At 43.5% G+C, this 22,945-nt stretch overlaps 2 protein-coding genes across 2 annotated transcripts in view; both read right to left on the bottom strand.

Moving 5' to 3' along the window:
* Positions 1 to 476: 476 nt before the first annotated feature.
* On the bottom strand, positions 477 to 9,822 carry glcea (glucuronic acid epimerase a). The gene is made up of 5 exons (XM_063195934.1): positions 9,694 to 9,822; positions 7,525 to 7,848; positions 6,752 to 6,945; positions 4,631 to 4,873; positions 477 to 3,804 (listed from the first exon to the last, which is right to left on the bottom strand). Exons 2-5 carry the CDS (start codon positions 7,833 to 7,835, stop codon positions 2,780 to 2,782), a joined length of 1,773 nt encoding a protein of 590 aa, XP_063052004.1. The 5' UTR covers positions 7,836 to 7,848; positions 9,694 to 9,822; the 3' UTR covers positions 477 to 2,779.
* A 3,156-nt stretch (positions 9,823 to 12,978) lies between these two features.
* Positions 12,979 to 22,945, bottom strand: part of nox5 (NADPH oxidase, EF-hand calcium binding domain 5) — a 16,918-nt gene continuing 6,951 nt past the window's right edge. Inside the window, 9 exon segments of the mRNA XM_063195933.1 lie at positions 12,979 to 13,119; positions 14,138 to 14,304; positions 14,874 to 15,011; positions 15,551 to 15,645; positions 16,223 to 16,347; positions 17,813 to 17,857; positions 17,964 to 18,134; positions 20,688 to 20,830; positions 21,440 to 21,572. Coding sequence (XP_063052003.1) covers positions 12,988 to 13,119; positions 14,138 to 14,304; positions 14,874 to 15,011; positions 15,551 to 15,645; positions 16,223 to 16,347; positions 17,813 to 17,857; positions 17,964 to 18,134; positions 20,688 to 20,830; positions 21,440 to 21,572 — 1,149 coding nt within the window. The 3' untranslated portion in view covers positions 12,979 to 12,987.

Genomic DNA, 22,945 nt, shown 5'->3' with positions numbered 1-22,945 from the left:
CTGTCATCTTGGGCTTGTGCTTCTCACAATACTTCACAAATAAGGAAGTGCAGCAGTGCGTATGTGTGGAGGGCGGTGCATGACTATGCTGATCAGGGTTGCTGACAAGGCTATCTGAAGGGCCCTCTCACCGAATACATGCAATGAAACGAGGAGCCAAACAATATTAGTGGGGATTTAGGTTCAAATGTTCATTCCTTTGGATTTTTGCTTGTGGCCCCAGGTGACCCTAGAAACGCCTCTGCCCCTAGTTATGGTGGTGGAGGTGATAGTGATGAGTGGGGTGTGTGTATATTCATTGCTCCTCAGAGCTCCTGTCATGGAAATGACTGTAGTCTTTTAATTGATGCTTGCACACATAGCACACTAGCCTGGCTCTCGCGAGACCCCTAGTGCTTCGTGCATCTTCGTTACACTTCGTGGGATGACAATCCATCTGCGCGAGAGTCAGGTTAATAGCACACACCATTGTCCAACATTTTGAATTCAAAGACACTACTGATGCCACTTGCACAGATGGATAGACAGACAGACACAGACACTTGCTCACATCAATTAGCTATGTGCTTCTTTTCCTTACTTGCAACTTATAAATAATTCCATTGCAGTGATGTCATCCTTTGACACCTTTCTAACCATGTTATTGTGAATGGTATAAAAACAGATCTATTCACTTTGCTCCTATTATGTAGAAACAAATTGATGTAATTGTGTAGTAAAGAAAGCCAATCTGACTAAAACTGACATGTAGAGCTAGAGAACGCTTCATCTAATCAGCCTCGTGGCTGATAAATGACTCATCAGCGAGGAGCTACTAATATGGGTAGGGACTAAGTCATTATTGCCTGGTTATTACCAGCTTATATCATAAGTGAGATATAGTCTGGGGACCACCTGTGTAATGTCCCATAGGAGAGGTGTAGTTTACGATTGATTGGAATGATCGTGGAAAGCAACATGGGATTTCCCAGGCCAAATTTATTATATTGCAGATGATGAATGCATTTCTCTAACAGGTTCATTTGGACACCCCAGCTTTGCCTCACTAGGTGTCGTCATCCTTTAAATGATTTAAAAAATGAATCGCAATTATGGATTGCATTAGTCTAATCACAGGTTCATTTTGACAGCCCTAGTTATAATGTAAAAAAAAATCATGCGGACTTTGATATTTTCTGTGCTGGCCTGCCACAACAAGACCTCACTTTTACAATCTAAAAGCTGCACACAACAGAATCCAAGCATTTGGACAGATGTACTTCACTCTGTAGGTGTAGATACAGTAGCTGTTTCAATTAGGGATGCAAATTATCGATTAATTCATTAATCATTAGTTGATAGCCTTATCGATCGACTTACGATTAATTGATAAGCGGCGTTTTCCCCCCGAAATCTCAATGTTGCTAGAAAAAAAAAAGACTAAATCTAAAAATTTTAATTTAAAATTGAGATAAAATACCACATTTAAATTAATTCTACTTCAATTCTTTAATCCAAATGTGATTTAAAATATTCCCACTATTCACACCCCTCTTCACAAACACTCTTCACATGCCCATTTCACCTGGGTCTCTTGTCAGTTGAATTGTCGATTAATTGCAATTTATGTTTTTTAATCGATTAAAGCATTGATCGATTAAAGTCGATTAATCGATTAATCATTTGCATCCCTAGTTTCAATACAGCTGAGCAGCAGGGCGGAGGTTGGAAACCAGTAGTGAAACACATACTGTAAAACATTGCAGCCAGTTAAATGTAAAAAAGTAAGTTGCCTTGTTGCCTTCAGTTTCAACGTTAACTCAACTTGAGAAAGCCTTGAGTTAAGCCTCAAGTTTAAGAGTACATTTTGAAAACTTAAAGCATCAGGGGAACTTACCTTTGTATGTTTAACTGGCTTGCAATGTTTTACAAAGAAGAAGGCAGCACAGACATGTGAAAAGTCCTATACGCAGACATATGGTAAGTGCCATTCCTACCAACATCTATAACTACAACCACTACAGTACAGTACGCCAAGCAACAACAGCTGTATCTTAAAGGTACACTGTGTAAGATGTTTAGTTGTTTATTTCCAGAATTCATGCTACCCATTCACTAATGTTACCTTTTTCATGAATACTTACCACCACCATCAACTTCTAAGTATTCATTATGACTGGAAAAATAGCACTTTTCATACATGAAAAGGGGGATCTTCTCCATGGTCTGCCATTTTGAATTTCCAGAAATAGCAATTTTTAGCGGCAAAAATGACTGTACTGAGGCCATATAAGAAAATATTAGTTTATTACTCAGTAAACTTTCATGAAAAGATCAAATTTGGCAATAGGCAACCCAGTTTCAATGAGCAGAATAGTTGCAGTACCTTTTTTGACAATTTCCTGCACAGTGTACCTTTAAGAAAAAAGCAACACTCACTTTCACTCTCACATATGATCTAAAAAAAGACAATGAAAAGCTGTAAAATGTTGGGATCACCTGTAATTCTGAAATAATGAAAATACTGCCAGCCAAATCATAATTAATTAGACATGAAAAGATGTCATACTTCATTAGCTTTTTACACTTGTAATGGGCATATTGTTGCCATCTTCGTGATTCTTGACGTGTGAATGGCCTGTTCTTGGACATAATGTTCGTAGTACATGTCAGTCTTATGATTAAAACAATATTCTTCAATGACACTCTTGTTGCTTCACTTAAAACCTAGTTTGTGCATTATTGCCACAATTTTTGGTGTGTGTGTACATGTGTGTGTGTGTGTGAACAGCCCCCCTTGTCAGTTGTGCTTGGCGCGTCCTCCCTTCAGGTAGGTCTTCCATCGCCTCAGGTACTCCCTGAAGATGGGCGCGTTGTCTATGGAGCCCAGCAGCTGCAGCTGGTTGATGTGGGTGGTGTGGTAGTCCCAGCGGGCCACGTTGGGCGCCGTGCCCAGCACAAAGTGCCGCAGGTCGTACACGGTGCCCGAGCCCGTGTCGAAGAGCGGCAGCATGGCCTTGAGGGACTCCATGCCCCGGCTGAAGAGCACGCCAGCCTCGCGGCCCAGCTTGTCGCCCGCCGTCTCCGCCACATCGTACAGCCCGATCAGTGCGTAGATAAAGCCGTTGAGGACGAAGGAGCTGGGCGCGGTGGGGTACTCCTCGTACCAGTCGAACTTGTTCATGAACACGGCTTTGACGCCGTGCTGCTCCGGGGAACGCTTGAGGGGCCCGGTGGCGCGCAGGGCCGCAGAGAGGAAGGCGGGGTCATGCGAGAGCAGGTAGGCACGCACTAGCGTGGACATGGCCTGACCCTGTGCCATTGCCGAGTACCAGCCAGGCTCCAGCGCGCGGAAGCCCTCCCCGAGCTTGCGGGTGACGCGGATTGGCCAGCCGCCGCGCTCGTCCTGGTTGCGCACCAGCCATTGGCTGGCGGAGAGGAAGGCGGCGCGGTGGGCGGTGGAGGCGATGGAGACGTTGGAGATGAAGCCGGAGCCCCGCAGCTGAAGCTCCACCACCTTCTTCAAGGTCATTTTTACCGGCCGAACGACTTTGCTGGTGCTAAGGCCCACGCCCTTGCGCAGGTCTGTGAGAAGGTCGCGTGTCACCGTGCTCCAGGTGGCCCGCGATCCGATGCCGTAGGTGACTTCGCGGTCCTTGAAGGCCAGCAGCAGGGGACTGGTGACATAGCGGATGACAAACGGAGGACCCTTCTCCGAAGTCTCCAGCACCACAGACACACTCCCGTTGGTCAGGAACTTCACGTCAAAGGACAGGACGAAGTCTTTGGAGTTTCCTAGAGCCAGAGTGATGCCAGGGCCAGTCTCTACAAGAGAATAACATCAAAGGACCGTAGTTAAAGTCATGTGTGGCTATGGGCATAGCCATGACCATGTGTGTGTAATAGGTCTGGTGTGTGTATTTGGACGTCCCACATGGGAAAACACAGTAGGTGGAATTAAGCGCACCAATGGGGTCAGAGAGTGTATGAAATAGGAGGAATAGAATGAGATGGAAGAGAAATGAATGGAAGAGAGGCAAAATCCCTGACGGAGGCAGATGAGCGATCCTTCATGTTAACTTGCGCATGGTAGAGTAGAGTAGAGTACCTTTATTGATCCCCGGGGGGGGGGGGGGGGTTAAGGACCAGGGCCAGGCACATGGGCCAGGGTTTCCCCCCGGCACCTTGAGAACAAACACCTACCGCCTTGACTAGGTAGGTCCTCTGAAAAGATTGTTTTAATTGCGAAGGTAATTTCTAAGGTTGCTCTACAGAAATTGTATGAACGTATCTGTATTTGTATATGCTTAATCTATTTTCTGGGGATTTCATATCGCATTTCATATGAAACAGCACCACATAACCATGTCTAACTATGATAGTAATTTATCTTAGATACCGTCTAACCCCCCCACCCACCTACCTTGACTAGCTAATGTTTTGTTTTTTTTAAAGATTTTTTTTGGTCTTTATTGATGATAGGATAGTCTGAGAGGTGGACAGGAAGTGAATGGGGAAGGGTTGGCAAATGACCCGGACTGGGAATCGAACCCGGGTCGGCCGCATGGCAGACGCGTGCTCTACCGTTGTTCTAATGTTCTGTGGGAAACACTGTGACCAGTTTGTCATGACGGGAGCTGGCAACTCTCACCTGGAGCAGTGAACTGTCGTACGGAGGACATAGACACCATGCCGTCACTTGCTCTAGTGAGGGAGCATCCCTTTGGAACCGTCCAGGGGCCGGGTCCTCCCGCTGTTCCCTCGGCCCGGTCGTAGAGCTCGATACTGGGCGGCTTCTCTGTCAGGTTCTTGCTGTAGTGGCTCAGGCCGTACTGGGCGATCTGGATGGGGTAGAAGTAGCCCTGCGGACCCCACTGGGTAGACACGGGTACACCTGGTGGACACCAGGGGGCAGACAAGACCACAAGAGTTTCAGACAGGATACTATGCTAAAAAATCTTCTCCTAAAGGGCTCTGCATACTTCACGTGCGCATTTTGTCGCGTGTGGCGCGAGAACCATTAATGACGTCATCACTTGCGACAGACTATTCATACTTCAGAAGGCTTTCGCTCGCATTGTCGGAAGTGCCCTCTGCTGTTCATGAGAGAAACGGCAGTTTCTTTCGCAACTCGCAGCGTGAGTTCTACGGATGCATAAAATAGAAAGCCAAACACGGCTGCTGTAGGGCTACTGAACGTCTGACTTGTGACTTACCACATTGAAACATATATTTTTTTGTTGTAGCCTACATTGCCAGATCATTCCAAGACCATGTGAGAGCATTGTTCTGGCGGCAGAATTTTTAAATATATCGCCGAACACAACGTGCTTCTGAACAAAGTAAACAATTGTTTCACTGAACAACATTTAAGAGAGAAGATAAAATAACTCTCTATGACATTTTATTATCCTTAAAATGGTGCAGGATCCATTCTGTAGTAGCCTGCAGTAGTTGTAGCCTCTCTTCGCAACTCCTGCTTTGTCTGCCTATCTGCGTGGTCGCTGGTGGCGCACGACAAGTTAGAAAAATCCTCGTGTGCACGACGTGGCGACACGCGCCGAATTTTGAGCTTACGACGGGGGGCGTGTCGAAATTTTAGGTCACGTGACGGCGCGCGCCATCGTCGTGAGTGAAGTATGAAGGAGACTAGCACCACTCACGACTAGTATGAATCCCCCTTAAGAGCTCAATGTGCCCTCCTTTTATTCTCAACCTAAAGTCTTCAAAGGTCTCCTTACTGAAGGTCTCCAAAAGTCGCGTTAACCTGATGTCACATGGATCCAGGAAAAGTATGGGCTTGATGTACGTATCTTATTCCACTATAAGATAACCCCCTGCACTCATACTGTTTTATATAGGCCTACCATAGATCATATACCATGCTTCTGCTTTAGTGCTACTGTGTACTGTAGTGTAATATAAGTTCTGCAAATCGTATATTGCTAAAAGTGTGATAACATACTGTTTAATATATGAAAAAATGACACTATTTTGGCCAAAGGTTTTTACTCAGCCTTTAACTCCAATGGTGCAGGTTGAAGCTGTGACACCACTCCTCTACTTCACTGATAGGCACTGTCAGCTTAAAGCGACACACCATGATTTAAAAAAAAATATAGGACCCACTTTCCTGTTTAGCCAGAGTGTTTCAGATGTGTGTATACACTTTTTGATATTCCGAGCAGTCCTTGTAATGGCAGAAGTCGCCGGTGCTAGGCTAGCGCAAGTGAACGGCCTTTTTGTAGCCTGCCAAAAATCCTGTAGTGTCCCTTTTAGACCACTGCTCACCCTCTACTTCACTGATGCAGATTAAAAAAAACATATATTTTTAATTTAATTTTAATTTTAATTTTAATTTTATTTTAATTTTTAAGCCATTTTTTGAGATAGGAGAGTGGAGGAGAGACAGTGGAGGAGAAAGAGTGGGAGAGAGAGACGGGGAAGGATCAGCAAATGTCCCAGGCCAGAATCAAACCCGGGTAGCCAGCGTAGAAGTCCAGTGTTAGAGCCACGGCTGGGCCACAGATTGAGGCTGTAGCCCCATAACGCATGCCGTACCATCTGAGGCACGCTGTAATAGTCATTGAAAGGTTAATTACCATAGTACTACTCTACTATGACATAACACAGGGCCTTTAGTAATGCACTACGACTCGGTCATTGCCATTCCGGTAACAACACCTTTATAACACAGTGTTTTAACGGGTTAAGCTTAAACCTTTATGCACTGATTTGTGGAATTAAACATCTGCTTGTTGCCTCTACTCACCCTCTACTCCGCTGATGCACTTGACCCTCTCGCGCAGCTCCACGTTGTAGCCCTCGAAGGACATGAAAACTCCGTGGGGGTGGTAGGGCTCTCGCTGGGCGTACACCCGTGAGTAGCTGTGGGAGAACTCGAAGCGATCCGCACCCTCATACTGCACCAGCCGGCCGTACACGCCAAAGTACTTCTCCACCCAGCTGACAGAAAAATAAAAAAATAAATACAGCGCATTTATATGGCTCACTTTCATACTCGCTCAAAGCACTTCAAAGAATTTGGTGTGCGTGGCAGTTCAATTCTGGTGAGGAAAGGAGGATCACTTGGGTGCTATCAAGCACCCTACCTGAAGGGCAGAAAGGCCTCATGTGGCAATGGGATTTTAAGGAACAATACACACAGTAGGCTAGAGAGAGTAAAAGTTCACAAAGTAGATAGTAGTAATAACAGTAAAAGAAATGATAACGACTACAGTAGTATAGCCATATTGTTCATCAATGTTTATTGCCGATTGTGATTGTTAGTTCAATTACAGTATAGTTGTCTGGTGCTATATACGGGTCAAAGAATATTGGGGGGGCATAGATGTCAGATGGCACAACGAAATCTTATGCCCATAAAGTAATTGGTGGTTGATATGCTACAATGGATATGCTTCTTAGATTGTCCACTAACAACAATCAAACAAACTAAAAAATCCATACAATGGATTTTACACTGGCTGTTGTTGCCCCGCCCTGACCGACCCGTGCTACTGCTGAAACGTCACTGACCCATACCTGAAAGGCAGGAAGACCTCGGTCCCTTCTCTCCGGCCCTTGATGGAGCTGTCCTCATTGATGAGACACTCAATCTCCTCATAGGGCACCTCCCGGGCCACAGGGGGGGCTTCTGGTTGGTCCACCCCCCCACCGTCCGCCTCCACCTCGGGCTCGGGGGTGGAGGAGGCAGAGGCGGGGCGCACGGGTTGGGGGGCGCTCGGGGGCAGCTCGCTGGAGCAGCGGTTCCACAGGAGGATGGTGATGAGGGTGAACACGGCGCAGATCACGATCAGGGTCTTGTAGTTCACCCGTGCCACCAGGCAACGCATCCTCACGTCCTACCTGTGCACAGAAGAAAAGAGAAGAAAGCCTCAGAATACCCATGGAGAATAGATGGTACAGAACAGAAAACCAAACTAAATAAGTAAATCTTCTGGAATATTACTGTGCATGGTAGACAGTCATGCTGCTGCTAATAATAACTTTATTGTATGGCACAACAAGTCATAGACGACATACAGCTCATTGTGCTTTAACAGTTAAGATATTTTTAAAAAAGTTTAATAGATTGACTAAGAAGATACATATTTGAGGTATGCAGAGTGGCTAGCTCAGAATTTGGAAGCCATGGAATAACAAAATCAGAAAATGGCATGAAATTAGAGAATATATAAATTACATTTATAAGAATCAGATATCAGTCTATGTTTCTCTGGACACAAAACAACATTATTTAAATCCCATGTGCATGCACTAATGTGTATTAAACAGTCAGTCAAGTAAAAATCCATTGAAGCACAGTACCTACAATGAACAAATATTTGTCTAAATGTTTCCATTTTACATCCTCTTCCGTCCATCATGTGTCGGTAGACTACAGGGACGGATTATGACTCCATGGGCCCCTGGGCCAGACAACAAGAAAGGCCCCCTCTCTATGGAATGGTGAGGTTCCAACAGGTTTAGGTGTTTAGCGAAGACGTTAGAGAGCATTTATTGTTGGGGGTTAAAAATGTGAAAATATGATAGTTAAAAGTGCAATTAAATACAATATGAGAGCATCAATAGACCAATAATGAAGTGGTATTTTTGTGTGAAGGCATGAGCTTCAGGGCCCCCTTGGTTCTTAGAGCCCCTGGGCCCAGGCCCGGTAGGCCAGTGCAGTAATCCATCCCTGGTAGACTATACAGTATGTGACTGAGGTACATTCCCTTTAGATCTTCATCACCATGGACAGCGACTTACCTCTCCACATAGCCCACATAAGTAAAGAGGCTATTGCTCCTTTATTCTACTTTATGCTCGTTCTTGCTGCTTTCCTACATGATTTATTTCCTAACCATGCACAGTAAAATACGCAACACTGTTCTGAGCATAAGGTTCCACTCGACTTAGTGTTCAATTCAACTCTTGAGTGTGGAAATGTCACTTTGAGTTGTATTAACACCATTTTAGAGCATAGGCCTTTGCAGTGTTAATTCAACACTCAAAGACTTACAATTTAACACTACAATCCAGTGGGTCCATATGTGCTCAGAATAGTGTTTAAGTAACACTGCAGTATTTACTGTGTGCAGCAACTCCAAATATAGATATCATTAACCTAGGAGAGACTGGTAATCATTTCAGACAACGTTTCCTCCCTCTGTCCCCCCTCCCTGACTCTCTCCAGGCAAATGGCACTGCTGAGATTTCACTGCGCCAACGGCGACGGATATGCTGATAGCCCAGCTTGCTTGGGCCACTGCCTGGAACATAGACAGTTGTGACTGTCATCGGGTTGCATGTTGTCGATGAACTCGCAGGCAAATCTTGCCAGTAAGATGAGCGAGGGAAAGGGCGCGGGCAAGCAGATGGATCAGACATTATACCTTCCAGACAAAGGATACAAGACAAAGCATACAAACCTCAATGATAATACATTGCTGATACACATGGGCCCGTTCAAAAACGCCGAAAATGGCAAGTTATCACTGTTTTCTTCACGGTAACTCACTACAATTTAAAGCTGATATTATCCCACTAACATCCAGATGTCTCTCATCCCGTCCATCCATTGCTGCAATTGAATCTACAACGTTATTGCTAAGTGCTCTGGGGTTTTAGAATAATCCATCGTTTCAGATTACGATTTGAGTCTCTCGACATACACAAAGCATAGCTTTACGCGCGACAAAATGCACCTACCCATGCAGATGTTGTGACTGACTGTTCGCACCAGTGACATGCAGTATACCAGCAGATTCAGTGGAACTGTCACTCCGATCAACTGTCGGTGAGCAGCGCTAATGTAAGGCCTTTATTCATGGCAAGGTAACGCACCACTGTCATATTACGAGTATTCCCATTCTAGACAGCGCGCCCCAGTGTTGACAAAGGAGGGAGTCATGTGAGCCAATGAGCGAGCCGTCAGTGGTGATGGGCATGCTCTTACACCAATGATGTGTGGCAACGCTTTGATTAGCGGAAATAAATGTAAGTGGTCACAGGATGGCCGAAATTATGTGGCCCTGACCTGTAATGTCCTGGAAACTACAGACCCAAACATCAATTTCATTCCTCTCAATACCGTGGCATACTACAGTATGCATCATGAATATGATATAGAGACCCAACCCATCTCATATTACACAGTGAAATGGTTTTTACTACAAATATAAAATGTCAAGAAGTCATTAAATAGACTACACAAACGAGAAGTATTTAATATAAAATATGCACATTTTCACAATAACAGTTTTCAGCATTTAAAAGTCAAGTCAAGTCAGCTTTAGTGTCACTTTCTTCATATGTACAAGTCATACAAGGAAAATGAAATTATGTTTCTCTCTATATACCATGTCAGGACATAGACACAAGGCTGATATTTACAGACTGACATTAAAGTGCAAGACAGGACAAGTAACAGTGATGAACTAGCAACAATAAAGTGATTAATAATAAATAACATAATAATTGTTACAAATTATGTAGCCTAATAGTATTACATCATAAACATGTGCTTACTTAGCAAAGCAAAACAAAACAAAGAAGGCAATGGCAAACATGGCAGAAATAGAATTCAAATATAAAGCTTTACTAGTCCAGACTGGCAGAATTGATAATCTGGATCACTGTCTGTGTGTAACTGACAGAGCAAGACTGTACTGTATTGACCACAAAAGGGAAAAAAGTATACTTCTGTTCTAAATACCACATGTATCTCGGTAAGCAATATGATACTACAGATACTGGTGTTGTGGGTCTAGAAAATTCATGTCACATCACAACTTCATCAAGGAACACCACATGTATAGTATGTACGAGATAAAAGTAAATACTACCAATAAGTACAAGACATAGAACATCTTATGAACAACATTTACACAAAGAGACAATATAATAAGTATCCACCATACTAAATCCCACCCATTTAATATATATTCTTTATTGAACAGACTCAGGGTCCAGATTATCAACAAGACATAAATACTGTAGCCTATACATTATAAAATGGAAACAAAAAAAACAACCAACCATATAAAACATCCACACTCACTTGACCCACTTTGATTTCTTAGAATTCTATTGATCTCTTTGATTTTTTTTATCACTTTTTAAAATGTATTTTGTCTTTTTCCTCTTTTGCTATTTAATTTTATGTATTTATTGATTCAGACGGCCTGCACAAGCGTTCCTATGTGCTTGGACTACGAGTCCATGCACAAATGGCAAATTAAGAACTTTGAACTTTTTGAACTTTGAAAAAGCAGAGGTGGTCAAAGTAAAGGTAGGCTATTGTAAAAAACAGAACCTGCCATAGTTTCCTTCCAACACAAGTAACTTTAAGTGAGTAACTGGGCTGCAGGTGTGGTGTACCAGATTCTGTGCTAATTGGGTAAAAAAAAAAATCTTCAGGCTTTTATCTTTTTTTTCAGTATCAAAAACATCTAGTCATTAGGTATAATGCAATGACTGGTGTAACTGTGTGTGTAATTTCATTTGCTAGTCTTGCACTTACACCATAAGTTTACTTCTACGTTTCCTTTGGCCACCTCTGATATAATGCAATGACTGGTGTAACTGTGTGTGTAATTTCATTTGCTAGTCTTGCACTTACACCATAAGTTTACTTCTACGTTTCCTTTGGCCACCTCTGATAAAAAGGGCCTTACTGGAGGAGACAGTCCTAACGTTTACATAACGATTTTAAATCAGATTTAACAAACTTTAAACCTGATTAAAGCTTAATTCCGCTTTAAATACGTCATGTAAACACTTACCGAACCAGAATTAAGTTTATTCTGAATTTAACTTAATTCCGATCAAAGTGGGTGGTTTATTCCTCTTTTAATTCCGAATAAACACCCCTCTGCCATGTAACCTTTTATTCCACTTTAACAACAATTCTGGTCGTTCCACGCATGTTCGTTAGGCACACGATGACGCAAGATCCATGAGAGACTCTTCCGGAAGGAAAAAATGGTGGACTTCTATTCCGGTCGATTTCTTACATGAAAGTTCTTGCTTAATTTAAAGAGCCTAAGTGACTATAAATGTTGTAGCCTCCATATATTGATGTAAAAATGCACCACGAACTGATGTAGCACAACAAAGTTACTCCACATTACCCTTTGACCACTCGTTTTTCTAAGCTAGCCGGGTAAGCTAACGTAAGCATTGTAAATGATCCAGGGCCATAGGGCCATGTGCTAAGGTTTGACCCAGGCTGAGGTAAATATTTTGGGGCTGAAGATGACCAGGGGTCCGGTTCTCGATTCTTGTCTTAAGACCGTCTTAACACCATTCCCTTGAATTTAGTGGTAAGCGTCGCTGTCGAGAGAGAGTTGAGTCGCTCTTACGAAGGACGTTGCTATCGTTAGCAAAGACGCTTTCGAGAATGCCACTCCAGCTGTCCCGGTGGTACTGGAGGTTGGCGACCACGCCCCCACGCCTTATTTGGTTCGCTCAGCATGTGTGTCCTCTGTCAAATCGCAATGCTTTCTTTTCCCCAGACGTTTATTCAGAATTAAGGGAAAGTGCCATGTGTAACTTTAAATAACTTTAATTTCAATCTATTTAATTCAGAATTAATCAGTCGGATTTAAAAACATCATGTAAACGTAGCCAATGAAGGACTCTAGTGAAGAGTCCCTCAGGCCCTTGTATACAGATGAGGTTGGATTGGTCACAGTCCAGGGCACCTTTGTGTGTGAATGCTTGAGTGACTGAGTGTATGTTGGAGTGACTGGACTGGAGTGGAGCGTGTGTGGAATAGTGATTGACAATGTGTGTGTGTGTGTGTGTGTGTGTGTGTGTGTGTGTGTGTGTGTGTGTGTGTGTGTGTGTGTGTGTGTGTGTGTGTGTGTGTGTGTGTGTGTGTTAGAGAGAGAGGGGAGAGAGAGAGAGAGAGAGAGAGAGAGAGAGAGAGAGAGAGAGAGAGAGAGAGAGAGTGAGTAAGAGAGAGTAAGAGAGAGAGAGAAAGCCCTGACGATGAGTGTCTCAGAAGTTCTCCTTGTAGAAGTGGAACCCAAAGTGTTCACACTGGGCCTTGATGAGCTTGGCCAGCATGGGAGAACCGCAGTAGAACACGTGCACCTTCCCTTTGTTCTCCTCAGACACCTTCTGAAACACCTGACACCATACAACAAAGAGTTATGGTTTGGGAGGACAGTAAAGACTATTCACACACACACACACACGCACGCACGCACGTGGGGTGCGGTTGGGCTTTCAGCAGCACTGCAGTTGCACACACACACACACACACACACACACACACACACACACACACACACACACACACACACACACACACACACACACACACACACACACACACACCACTCAGCACTAGCTGCGGGCCACTCTAGCACTTTCTTATACTGTTATTACATCGTCCTTACTAGACTGTGGTGTTACCTTTCTACATTGTTATACTGGGCTAGGGTTAGGAGGGTGGGGTACATTTTGGAGACATCTTGTTATGCTTTCAAGGTACACTACAGTAGTAACATCTCTGTATCCTGGTACAGTCCGTCCTTGTTTGGGTGCAGTGTAGGCTATAGACCAGGGGTGGGGAAACTTTTTCATTTGAAGGGCCACTTCAAACTTATTTTCAAAGTCCTCCAAGGGCTGTTGTATGAACACAGAGCAGAATTTCCCCCTGCACTTTAGGCCTATATTGAAGGTGGCCATCTTTACAACAGACCCCACCTTCACTAGGTCCCCTCAAAATACAACTTAATTTTATTGCAAATGTAATTTCTAAGATTGCTTTACAAAACAAGTCATATTTGACGTGAAACTGCATAACCTTAAAATTATATCGGGGGCAGGATAAGACAGGATAAGGATAGGATAAGGATAAGGGATAAGGGATAAGGATACGATAAGACAAGGGTAGTAAACAGCCCCTGGACCATAGGCTCCCCACCCATGCTATACTGTAGACTAGTGGTTTTCAACGTTTTTTTTTATATAAACGCCCCCTGGACCTCATCATAAGACTGCCCATGCCACCCTGTATTAACAATAAAATGGACTAATGTCCCCCAATGGCAACTAAGCACCAGCCCCTCTCAGCTGCCTCCTTCTCAACGCCCCCCGGGGGCTGCAGAGCCCCCGTTGAGAAACACTACTGTAGACCTACCTTGCTCCACTCGGGCCTGCCAGGTTGAGTGCGAGTGCGGAGGCCGGTGATGGAGTCACGCTTCTCTTTCTTCGCCAGCAAGTCTAGCGCCATCTGCAGGCCAATGGCTTTCATGTCGTTTTTGCTCAAGGCAGAGGTCATGTACATATGCATCTCCAGGAAGCGCCCTGAGAATACACACACACACACACACACACACACACACACACACGCACACACACACACACACACGCACACACACACACACACACGCACTATATAAATATATTGTTTGATGATGAGATTGTATATTTTTTTTAAGGCAAGTACGCTTGTACAATGTTCTTTCATAGCGGTTTTCAAAGAGAGGGCTGGGGACCCCTGGGGTGTTGCGAGTGGGTGCTAGGTGGGCCGTGGCAGGTTGAAAGGAAAAATATTGCAAAACAAAATGGCCTAATTTTGCTACAGTCAACATTGCTATATTACTTATACTTTCTTTTGTAGTTGCATCGATTTCGGGATGCACTTAACTTACAAAAAGGGGGTGCACAGAAAAAAATCGTGTGGCCTGACCTTTGTCAGGGGGGCCTTGGCTGGAATCTACTGGTGTATGGGGGGACCTTGGCATGGTAACGCTTGGGAACCTCTGTTCTTTCAAACTGTGGTGCTTTGTACTGGCTCTGTAGCTCAACAGCTAGGCCATATCACAGTCCTTGAGAAGCCATGGGTGGTGCCTCACTGCCCTCATCAGACTAACCCTCTGGCTCCATGTCAGCCTGGTCCATCTCCAGCTTGGTCAGCAGGCTCACAAACCACTCGAACGACTTCTGGTCCCGGTTTATCCAGATGAAATCAACCTGTGACAGCCAGTGGGTTAGTTACACAGTTTTGTATGCTAAATCACATGCAGCGGATTGATGAATGAAACCTAGCCACCACAGGTCAACAAAGCTTTCCACCCATCTGAACCCACAGTGCTGGATCATCTGTATGCATGATTACCTGCACCCTATTCATAAGCACATTGTAATGCATTCATTAAATGCATTTTACTGTAACCTGGATTTTAATGGTGTTCAGTGTGGTGGGTCAGAAAGAAGCTATTCCCCCTTAGCGCAGCACTATGGCTCTCTGTAATGTCATAGCAATGTTGTTATGATGTAGTTAAGCATTTTCAGCAAGTGAATAGGGTCTCCGGCGACCCCTGCTGCAGTAAGAGGCTACTATCTTAATCCGGCCCTGTGGACGGGAGGTGAAAAAGACTGATCCATATTTACATACAGTGTGATGCCTTACATATTAAATATAGTAATATTGTAATGTAAGGGAATTGACATATTGCAATGCAATCAGTAATTCATTCCAGTTTTTGAGTAACTTGCCCAAGTCTACGTACTAGTAGGGTTAACTTTGAGCAGCAGCAAGCAGCTGTACTGTACTGTACCTTCCTCAGCTTCATCTCGCTGTCCTTGATGTTCTCACACCAGGAGTAGCTGCAGTTGGGGCAGTCCTGCTTCCTCATGCGGTAGCTGCGGTAGAGACAAGGCCAGAGCATGAGGGGCTGAGTGCGCTGGCCAACAAACTAATAATGTGTGTGCCTGTGTGTGTGTGTGTGAGTGTCTGTCTGTGTGTGTGTATGTGTGTGTGTGTGTGTGTGTGTGTGTGTGTGTATGTGTGTGCTGGCATACTGGAATACTTAAGTGTGTATGTATTTTAAAATCTACCAGCCCGTCAATAGCCTATTCCAAAATATTTGGATCTTGTACCTTAATGCTTGCTTCTTGGGTCCAAATAAAAGTAATCACATGTGTGTGTGTGTGTGTGTGTGTGTGTGTGTGTGTGTGTGTGTGTGTGTGTGTGTGTGTGTGTGTGTGTGTGTGTGTGTGTGTGTGTGTGTGTGTGTGTGTGTGTGTGTGTGTGTGTGTGTATGTGTGTGTGTGTGTGTGTGTGTGTGTGTGTGTGTGTGTGTGTGGTGTGTGTGTGTGTGTGTGTGTGTGTGTGTGGTGTGTGTGTGTGTGTGTGTGTGTGTGTGTGTGTGTGTGTGTGTGTGTGTGTGTGTGTGTGTGTGTGTGTGTGTGTGTGTGTGTGTGTGTGTGTGGTCCTCACCGGTACATGATACTCTGTAGGATGGAGGCAAAGGGTGTGATGCCAATTCCAGCACCAATCAGCACCGCGTGCTCAGAGGCAAAGATCTGACGGGTGGGGGTTCCATATGGCCCGTCCACATAACACTACACAACACAGAGAATAACAATACAATTGTTCTACGCAGAATTAAATTCATTTCAATGAACATATTTCACTGGGACTTACTGTAACTACATAGGCTATGAGCAATTTCTTGAAATGAGGTGGACTGTTCCTTTAACATTAATGTTGAAAGAAAAAAAAGACTTAAAAGCATACAGCCTGTAGAGCAAAGAACAGACAACACTCTGATACATCCACTGTGCGTATAATAACAGTATTTACATTACTGTTACAAAATACATGTACATCACACAAGAACGTTGGTGAACGCCATTATTAACATCTTCAGCATTGTAGCGACCAGGGGACAATGAGCAGAAACAGGACAGCGGTCACTAACACAGTGGTGGCTGACAGCTGGGGGGATAGAAGGAGTGGACTCAACTTGAAAAAGAATGGTCGTCGCACACTCAGAACTGTTTTTTTTACCAACATTTTTTACCAACACATACTTTCTGATCAAAGGCGTCATTATGGGTGATTTATTTAATCACATGCCCCTGTGGGAAAGTATATGTTGGTAAAACAACACGCCAATTAAAACAAAGGATAGCGGAACACAGGAGCACGATTAGACGAAAAGATGACATGTACCCGTTAGCCTGTCACTTTATGGAAATGGAACACGCAGTCGCATCTTTGTGTTATATTGGTATTGAAAAAGTGGAAACCTCGACGGGGAGGTGATCTAGATAGGATTCTATTACAAAGAGAGGCAGAATGGATCCACAGACTGGATTCTCTTGACCCTCGTGGATTAAATGTTGATTTCGATTTAAGAGGTTTTCTATAAAGGTACTTATTAAAAGATTGTCAGAATTGTGAAATATCAATGTGTATGTAATTGTGTATATGTATAATAACCTTGTATGTCTTTTTATTACGTTTCCTGTGATACAGGAGTAGACCTACCATACCAGCTGATTGACTGCAATTGGGAGCAAGTAATGACGCACTGGGGATTCACGGGACACACCCCCAATGAACACATGCTAATCAATGTGATGTTGTAAAAGAACACTCAGCTGTTTGTGTGTAAGATGACCCTGATGAAGGCGTAAGCCGAAACGTTGGTCTTATTAAATGTAACTGCATGAAGTTCTGAGTGTGCGACGACCATTCTTTTTCAAGTTGAGTCTATTTGTCCGCCGTACGCACCTCAAACGGTGTGCGTTTACTGAAACCCGAAGAAAGGGATAGAAGGAATGGGCCACGGGACTGCTATGGAATGGGTTGTAGTTCTGAAGTGTCCCGAGACTCCAGGTTCTAAGTGAGTCAGTTAAGCGCCGGGCTTGAGAAAAGTCACAGGTTTTAGTGCTCTGTCTTCAGGTTATTGTTGTTGTTAATAAAACACAGAAAAAGGTACCTCCGAGTCAGTACTTTTTTGGCGGACGCTACAGTATTAATAATGTCTTTATAATAATAAAAATAATATCTTGCTCCTACCTTTATGTTACAATAGCGGTGGTTTTCACTCAACTTGGGAGAAATCTGCAAAAGTGAAAATGTGTTACAACAGAAGCAACAGAAACAGAAAACAGCCCATCCAAACTGGTAGCACTGTTGCCAAGCAACTATAAGGCCCTGCTCAACTCGCCTCCCTGGCCACCGGAAGGTCTGCCTGCTCCACCTGCGTCACGTGATCAGAGGAGGCGGTGGGCTTGGGACATCCCCGTGGGCCGTTGGTGCGGTACAGCGTGAGCTCCACGTCATCGTCCTTATTGGAGGCCACCGCACCGTTCCAGGACGTGGAGCTGAAGAGCTCCTCCTGCGACAGGACCACATTTAGGACAGTCATGGGTTAGCGGTTACACTACATTACACTACATTACACTACAAAGCGGATTCCAAAAAAAGTTGGGACACTTGGTATTTTGTGAATAAAATCAAAATGCTTTCCTTTTCAAAACATTCAATCTGTTAATAAGACAGAGCATTGTGCAAAGACAACATATCAGTTGTTAAAGCCAAGCTGAATTATTGTTTTGAGAAAATATGTGCTCATTTAAAATTACACCCTCGCAACAAATGACAAAAAAGTTGGGACAGGCCCAATAAAATGTTTTTAAAAGTTGGATAAGACTAAAGACAAGACAAAGGAGGCAGCGTAACAGTTAATCACTGACTCATGGCGTGTTTTCTTTTTTTTTTAATCTGTGCAATGCATGATTTCAGCAGCTCAACTGTAGGTGTATTCTTCATCTTGTTTTCCTTTTTGTTATGCTTAATAGATGGCATAGCATGACTGCAAGCTGGCCATTTTATTTCCTTTTCAGTCTTATGATGGAACGACACTGTTGGAACATAGTAGAAAATGCCATTTTTCATCAGTATGAGGCAATATCTAAAGGCTGTGCTCCAAAATATAATGCCTTGGTAGCTACAGTATGTATGCTGTTTAAAATCTGTATATATCGTTCAGCATTCATTTTAATGAGTCATGTGCCAGCCAGCGTGGCTGCTGGTATCACCAACGCGCGGTGTCCAGCCTCGTGACTGGATTCTGTTGATGTCTCCCTCCCTAACCAGCGTCTCGGTGGCCCTGTCCACGGCATTTCGCCGGTTATTTAAAAGAACTCATCTGCTTGTTCGCCTGCCTCCCCTTGGCCGAGCTCGCCCCCCACGACGGGAGGTTCCGTATTTTCGTATCCCCACGGCCTTCCATCACTGCTCCTGTCGTGGTCTGCTTATCATCTCCACCAAACGTGACTGTTCCATTTCATCATGGACTTAAACTTTCCACTGCCGTCTATTTTTGTTGTGTCCCTGTTTTGTACTTGTATTGAGTCTCTGTATGTCTGAGTGTTTATATGTTATTTGTTTATGGCCTTGGCCTATCTGTAAAGCATCTTTGGGTGCCTTGAAAAGCGCTATATAAAATAAATGTATTATTATAATTATTATTATCATTATTATTATTATTATTATTATTATTATTATTATTATTATTATTATTATTATTATTATTATTATTATGTGAGTAAGAAGATCATAACCAAGGCGCTACTGCACCCCCTTACCATCATGCACACTGTTTTTTAGACTGACCAGTAATATAAAGCAAGCTGAAATATTCATCTTCTGGAGGGTGCATGGAGGGTGCATGGAGGGTGCATGGAGGGTGGATGACTCCCATAATTTTAAAAAAGGATGATATATTTTCCGTTTCTGTAATCAGAGGACAGTTTCACATGTCTTCTGGGTCCATCTAGATTGATCTTTAACTCATGCAACGTGGTTAAATGTCTGTATCATGTGAATTAATCGAGCGTTGTGTTTATGGTCAATTTCTCAACAGCCGTCATTGTTGGAATGCCAAAGTGTGCTTATTGAATATCAGAATACATCAGAATATTTTGTTTTTTTATTTGTCATTGTGACGAGCACAACGAAATTGAGCACAATAAAATAGATAAATAAATAAATTTAAAAAAGAAAAGTATGTATAAAACTATGCTTTGGTAGCATAATTAAGTGCTGTAATGGCCGCTGGGTAGAAACTGACAATGGGTATTTCATGATCTCATAAGTCATACAATGATTTCACAGAACTCTACATTACAGAAATAGGCCTTACGTGTATATGCCTGCAATTTTGATGATTCAATCTTTCGGTGTAATAGATCAGTAATTTGTCCCTCAACATATTTCCTTCTTTCTTTGCTATCCGGTTGTACATTACATTACACTACATTACACTACATGACATTACAGTACATTACACTGCATTACATTACACTACATTACACTGCATTACATTACAGTACACTACACTACATTACATTACACTACACTACATTACACATCTCCTTACTATGCCTCTGATGTAATGTAGTGTAAGTAAGGTATACGTATATAATAAATAATATAATAATTGACGACACAGAGTTCATATAGCAGAAGAATAGGTAACACTTTACTTGACGCTGGTGTCATATGCATGTCATTACAGTGTCATAACAGTGTCATGGCACAGTTATGCACACGTCATAAACATCATGTGCATGTCATAAACATTTTATGACTGTTGGCCTTAAGTGACATTCGGTTATGGCAAAGTTACTTAAGTCCAACAGTCATAAAATGTTTATGAGGCATAAAGTGTTTATGACTTATCTATGACTGTGTCATGACACTATTATGACACTGTAATGACATGCATATGACACCAGCGTCAAGTAAAGTGTTACCGAAAAATGATGCAGCTCCCATCGTGGCCGCATTACCACCTCGGCATTAGATCATAGGCATAGTGAGGAGTGTTATACAGCAGGGGGGTTCTCAAATGGGCCCCCACCCCGCCCATGTTCTAAAGAGAGACCTGTGTTCTGTGCTGGTGCTGGCGGTTCCGGAGGCTGGCGGTGAGCCTCTTGGTGCTGAGGGCCTGCAGGTCTGGCTGCCTAAAGTACTCGTACAGCCGGTTGGTCCACTGGCCCATGGAGCGCACATGCAGCCAAATGGTGTCTGGGGAAACACAGAGGAGGCTATACATGGGTGTCCCGTTTGTAAACAATCCCTGGCTGCGCGACCCGGGCTGCGCACTGTTCAACTTCTGATTGTTGGAAACTGCTGTCACTCGAAAAATGAGCTCACGTGGTTAGCTGCTCAGCATCTTGTCCCTCCTCACATCAGGAATGTTTGTAAATGGAAAACCTATCTATAGGAATCTGAAGAGCTGCTGAGCCACTTTAGCAAACTACACCTAGAAACCCACTGGGTAATTATCGTACCAATAGTTACTTTGTATCGTATTGTCCATTCAAGGCCCCGTTTTTGTGGTACAAATCTGCACAATATCACTACCAAACATTCTTGATAAACAGAAAATTATGGCTCAAATGATACCAAGTACTGTGTACTTTCCCTCTATTTACTTCCAACTTTCGCCCTTTTCTAGGTTAATTCACACACAGACACAGACACACAAACACAGACACACACATATACACAGACGCACAGACACACTTACACACTTACACACACACACACACACACACACACACACACACACACACACACACACACACACACACACACACACACACACACACACACACACACACACACACACACCTTGCTGCTCTGGGGCGCTGCTGATGGTAAAAGGATGCCACTCGTACTTGGCGATGGCAGGGATGTTCACATAGACGTAGTCTCCAGGTTTGAATTGGAAGAAAGGAGGGCGCTTAATCACCAGGTGGGTGACCTGCACATTTCATAAAACACACACACCACTGTTGAGTATTATTTCCTGCGCCAAGGAGGTTATGTTTTCAGTCACATTGGTTTGTCTGTTTGTCTGTCTGTCTGTTTGTTTGTTTGTTTGTCAGCAGGGTAACTCAAAAACTGGCTGAAACTTTGTGGAGTTGTTGGAAATGATCAAAGAAACAAGTGATTAAATTTTGATGGTGATCCGGATCACGAACCTGAACCAGGACTTAAAAAAAAAAATTCTTCACCATAGCGTACAAATCTAGACGCCCCTAGTGACTGCAAATTGAATTGCGGGACAGTGCGAATGTTGACATTCCAGTTTCTAACGCAAAGATGCGTCCACTTGTTGCTTATTGATGTAAATTAATGAATACAATTCAATGTAATGTGAAAAAAGGCGACAAAGACTGTGTTTTGGACGAAAAAATGCGTTTCGGATGGACAGACCGACGGACAGATGGACAGATGGACAGACGGACCGACGGACGGACCGACGGATGGACATACCCTCTTATAGAGATGCTAGGACGCATCTAAAAATTGGGTGTAAATTGTCAAATGTTCTAACAAACAGCTTTCTTGGTGGAGGTCTGCACTCTCTGAGTGCATTTCTTGTATTGAGTATTATTATTATGTACAGCTGGCTTTACATCCCTGGAGCATGACGTGTAAATAATGCTTGACCAGGCCTGTAGACCTGTTTGCAGTTTGGATTTGGGGGAGTTTATCGGGTCAATACACATGGAAAGACATTGAGATACTCAGAGGCGATTCTAGGGTCAGATGGGGCCCCAAGCGAAAATGCAAAAGAATGTGCATTTGAACCCAAATCACCACTACTGTGGTAAAATGTGGGCTGTTATTCACTATCTAGGCGCTTGGGGCCCCAAGCGGCTGCCTGCCTTGCTTGGTGGCAAGATGCACCTCTGGAGATGCTCATCAGCTACAGGCTACCAATATGGCTACCATAGTCAATGAGGTTGGAATTAGGTTGAAGTTAGGTTTGTGGTAAGGGCTTGGTTGAGGACACACATCAGATGCCAAGTAGCCTGTGTACTAATCGGCCAATTCAGTGTGTGTGTCTGTGTGTGTGTGTGTGTGCGTGTTTGTATCTGTGTGTGTGTGTGTATTCTGATGAGACACATCCCACCCAGGTCACAGTCTTTTTGAATTGCTGCCATCGGGCAGGAGATTCAGGTCCATTAAGACAAGGACAAACAGACTGAAAAACAGTTTCTATGCAGCGGCCATCACAGAACTGAATTTTGCATCAAAAGCATAGTTTTTATATACATACCATTCTTTTTATTCCATTTTTTTTATTTTATTTTTATTCTTATTTTTTATTTATTTTTGCTTCAACAA

The sequence above is a fragment of the Engraulis encrasicolus genome, chromosome 4 (genome assembly GCF_034702125.1).
Source record: "Engraulis encrasicolus isolate BLACKSEA-1 chromosome 4, IST_EnEncr_1.0, whole genome shotgun sequence".
NCBI lineage: Eukaryota > Metazoa > Chordata > Actinopteri > Clupeiformes > Engraulidae > Engraulis > Engraulis encrasicolus.
The sequence above is the reverse complement of the archived record's forward strand: the minus strand, read 5'-3'. Positions and strand labels throughout refer to the sequence as shown.

Bases quoted from the DNA above. Each gene is read 5' to 3' on its own strand.
- glcea (XM_063195934.1), bottom strand. From the start codon at position 7,835: ATGCGTTGCCTGGTGGCACGGGTGAACTACAAGACCCTGATCGTGATC. The intron at 4,874-6,751 runs GTGAGTAGAGGC...GGTGTCCACCAG, and splicing joins GTGCATCAGCGGAGTAGAGG to GTGTACCCGTGTCTACCCAG. The intron at 3,805-4,630 runs GTGAGAGTTGCC...ATTCTCTTGTAG, and splicing joins ACGACAGTTCACTGCTCCAG to AGACTGGCCCTGGCATCACT.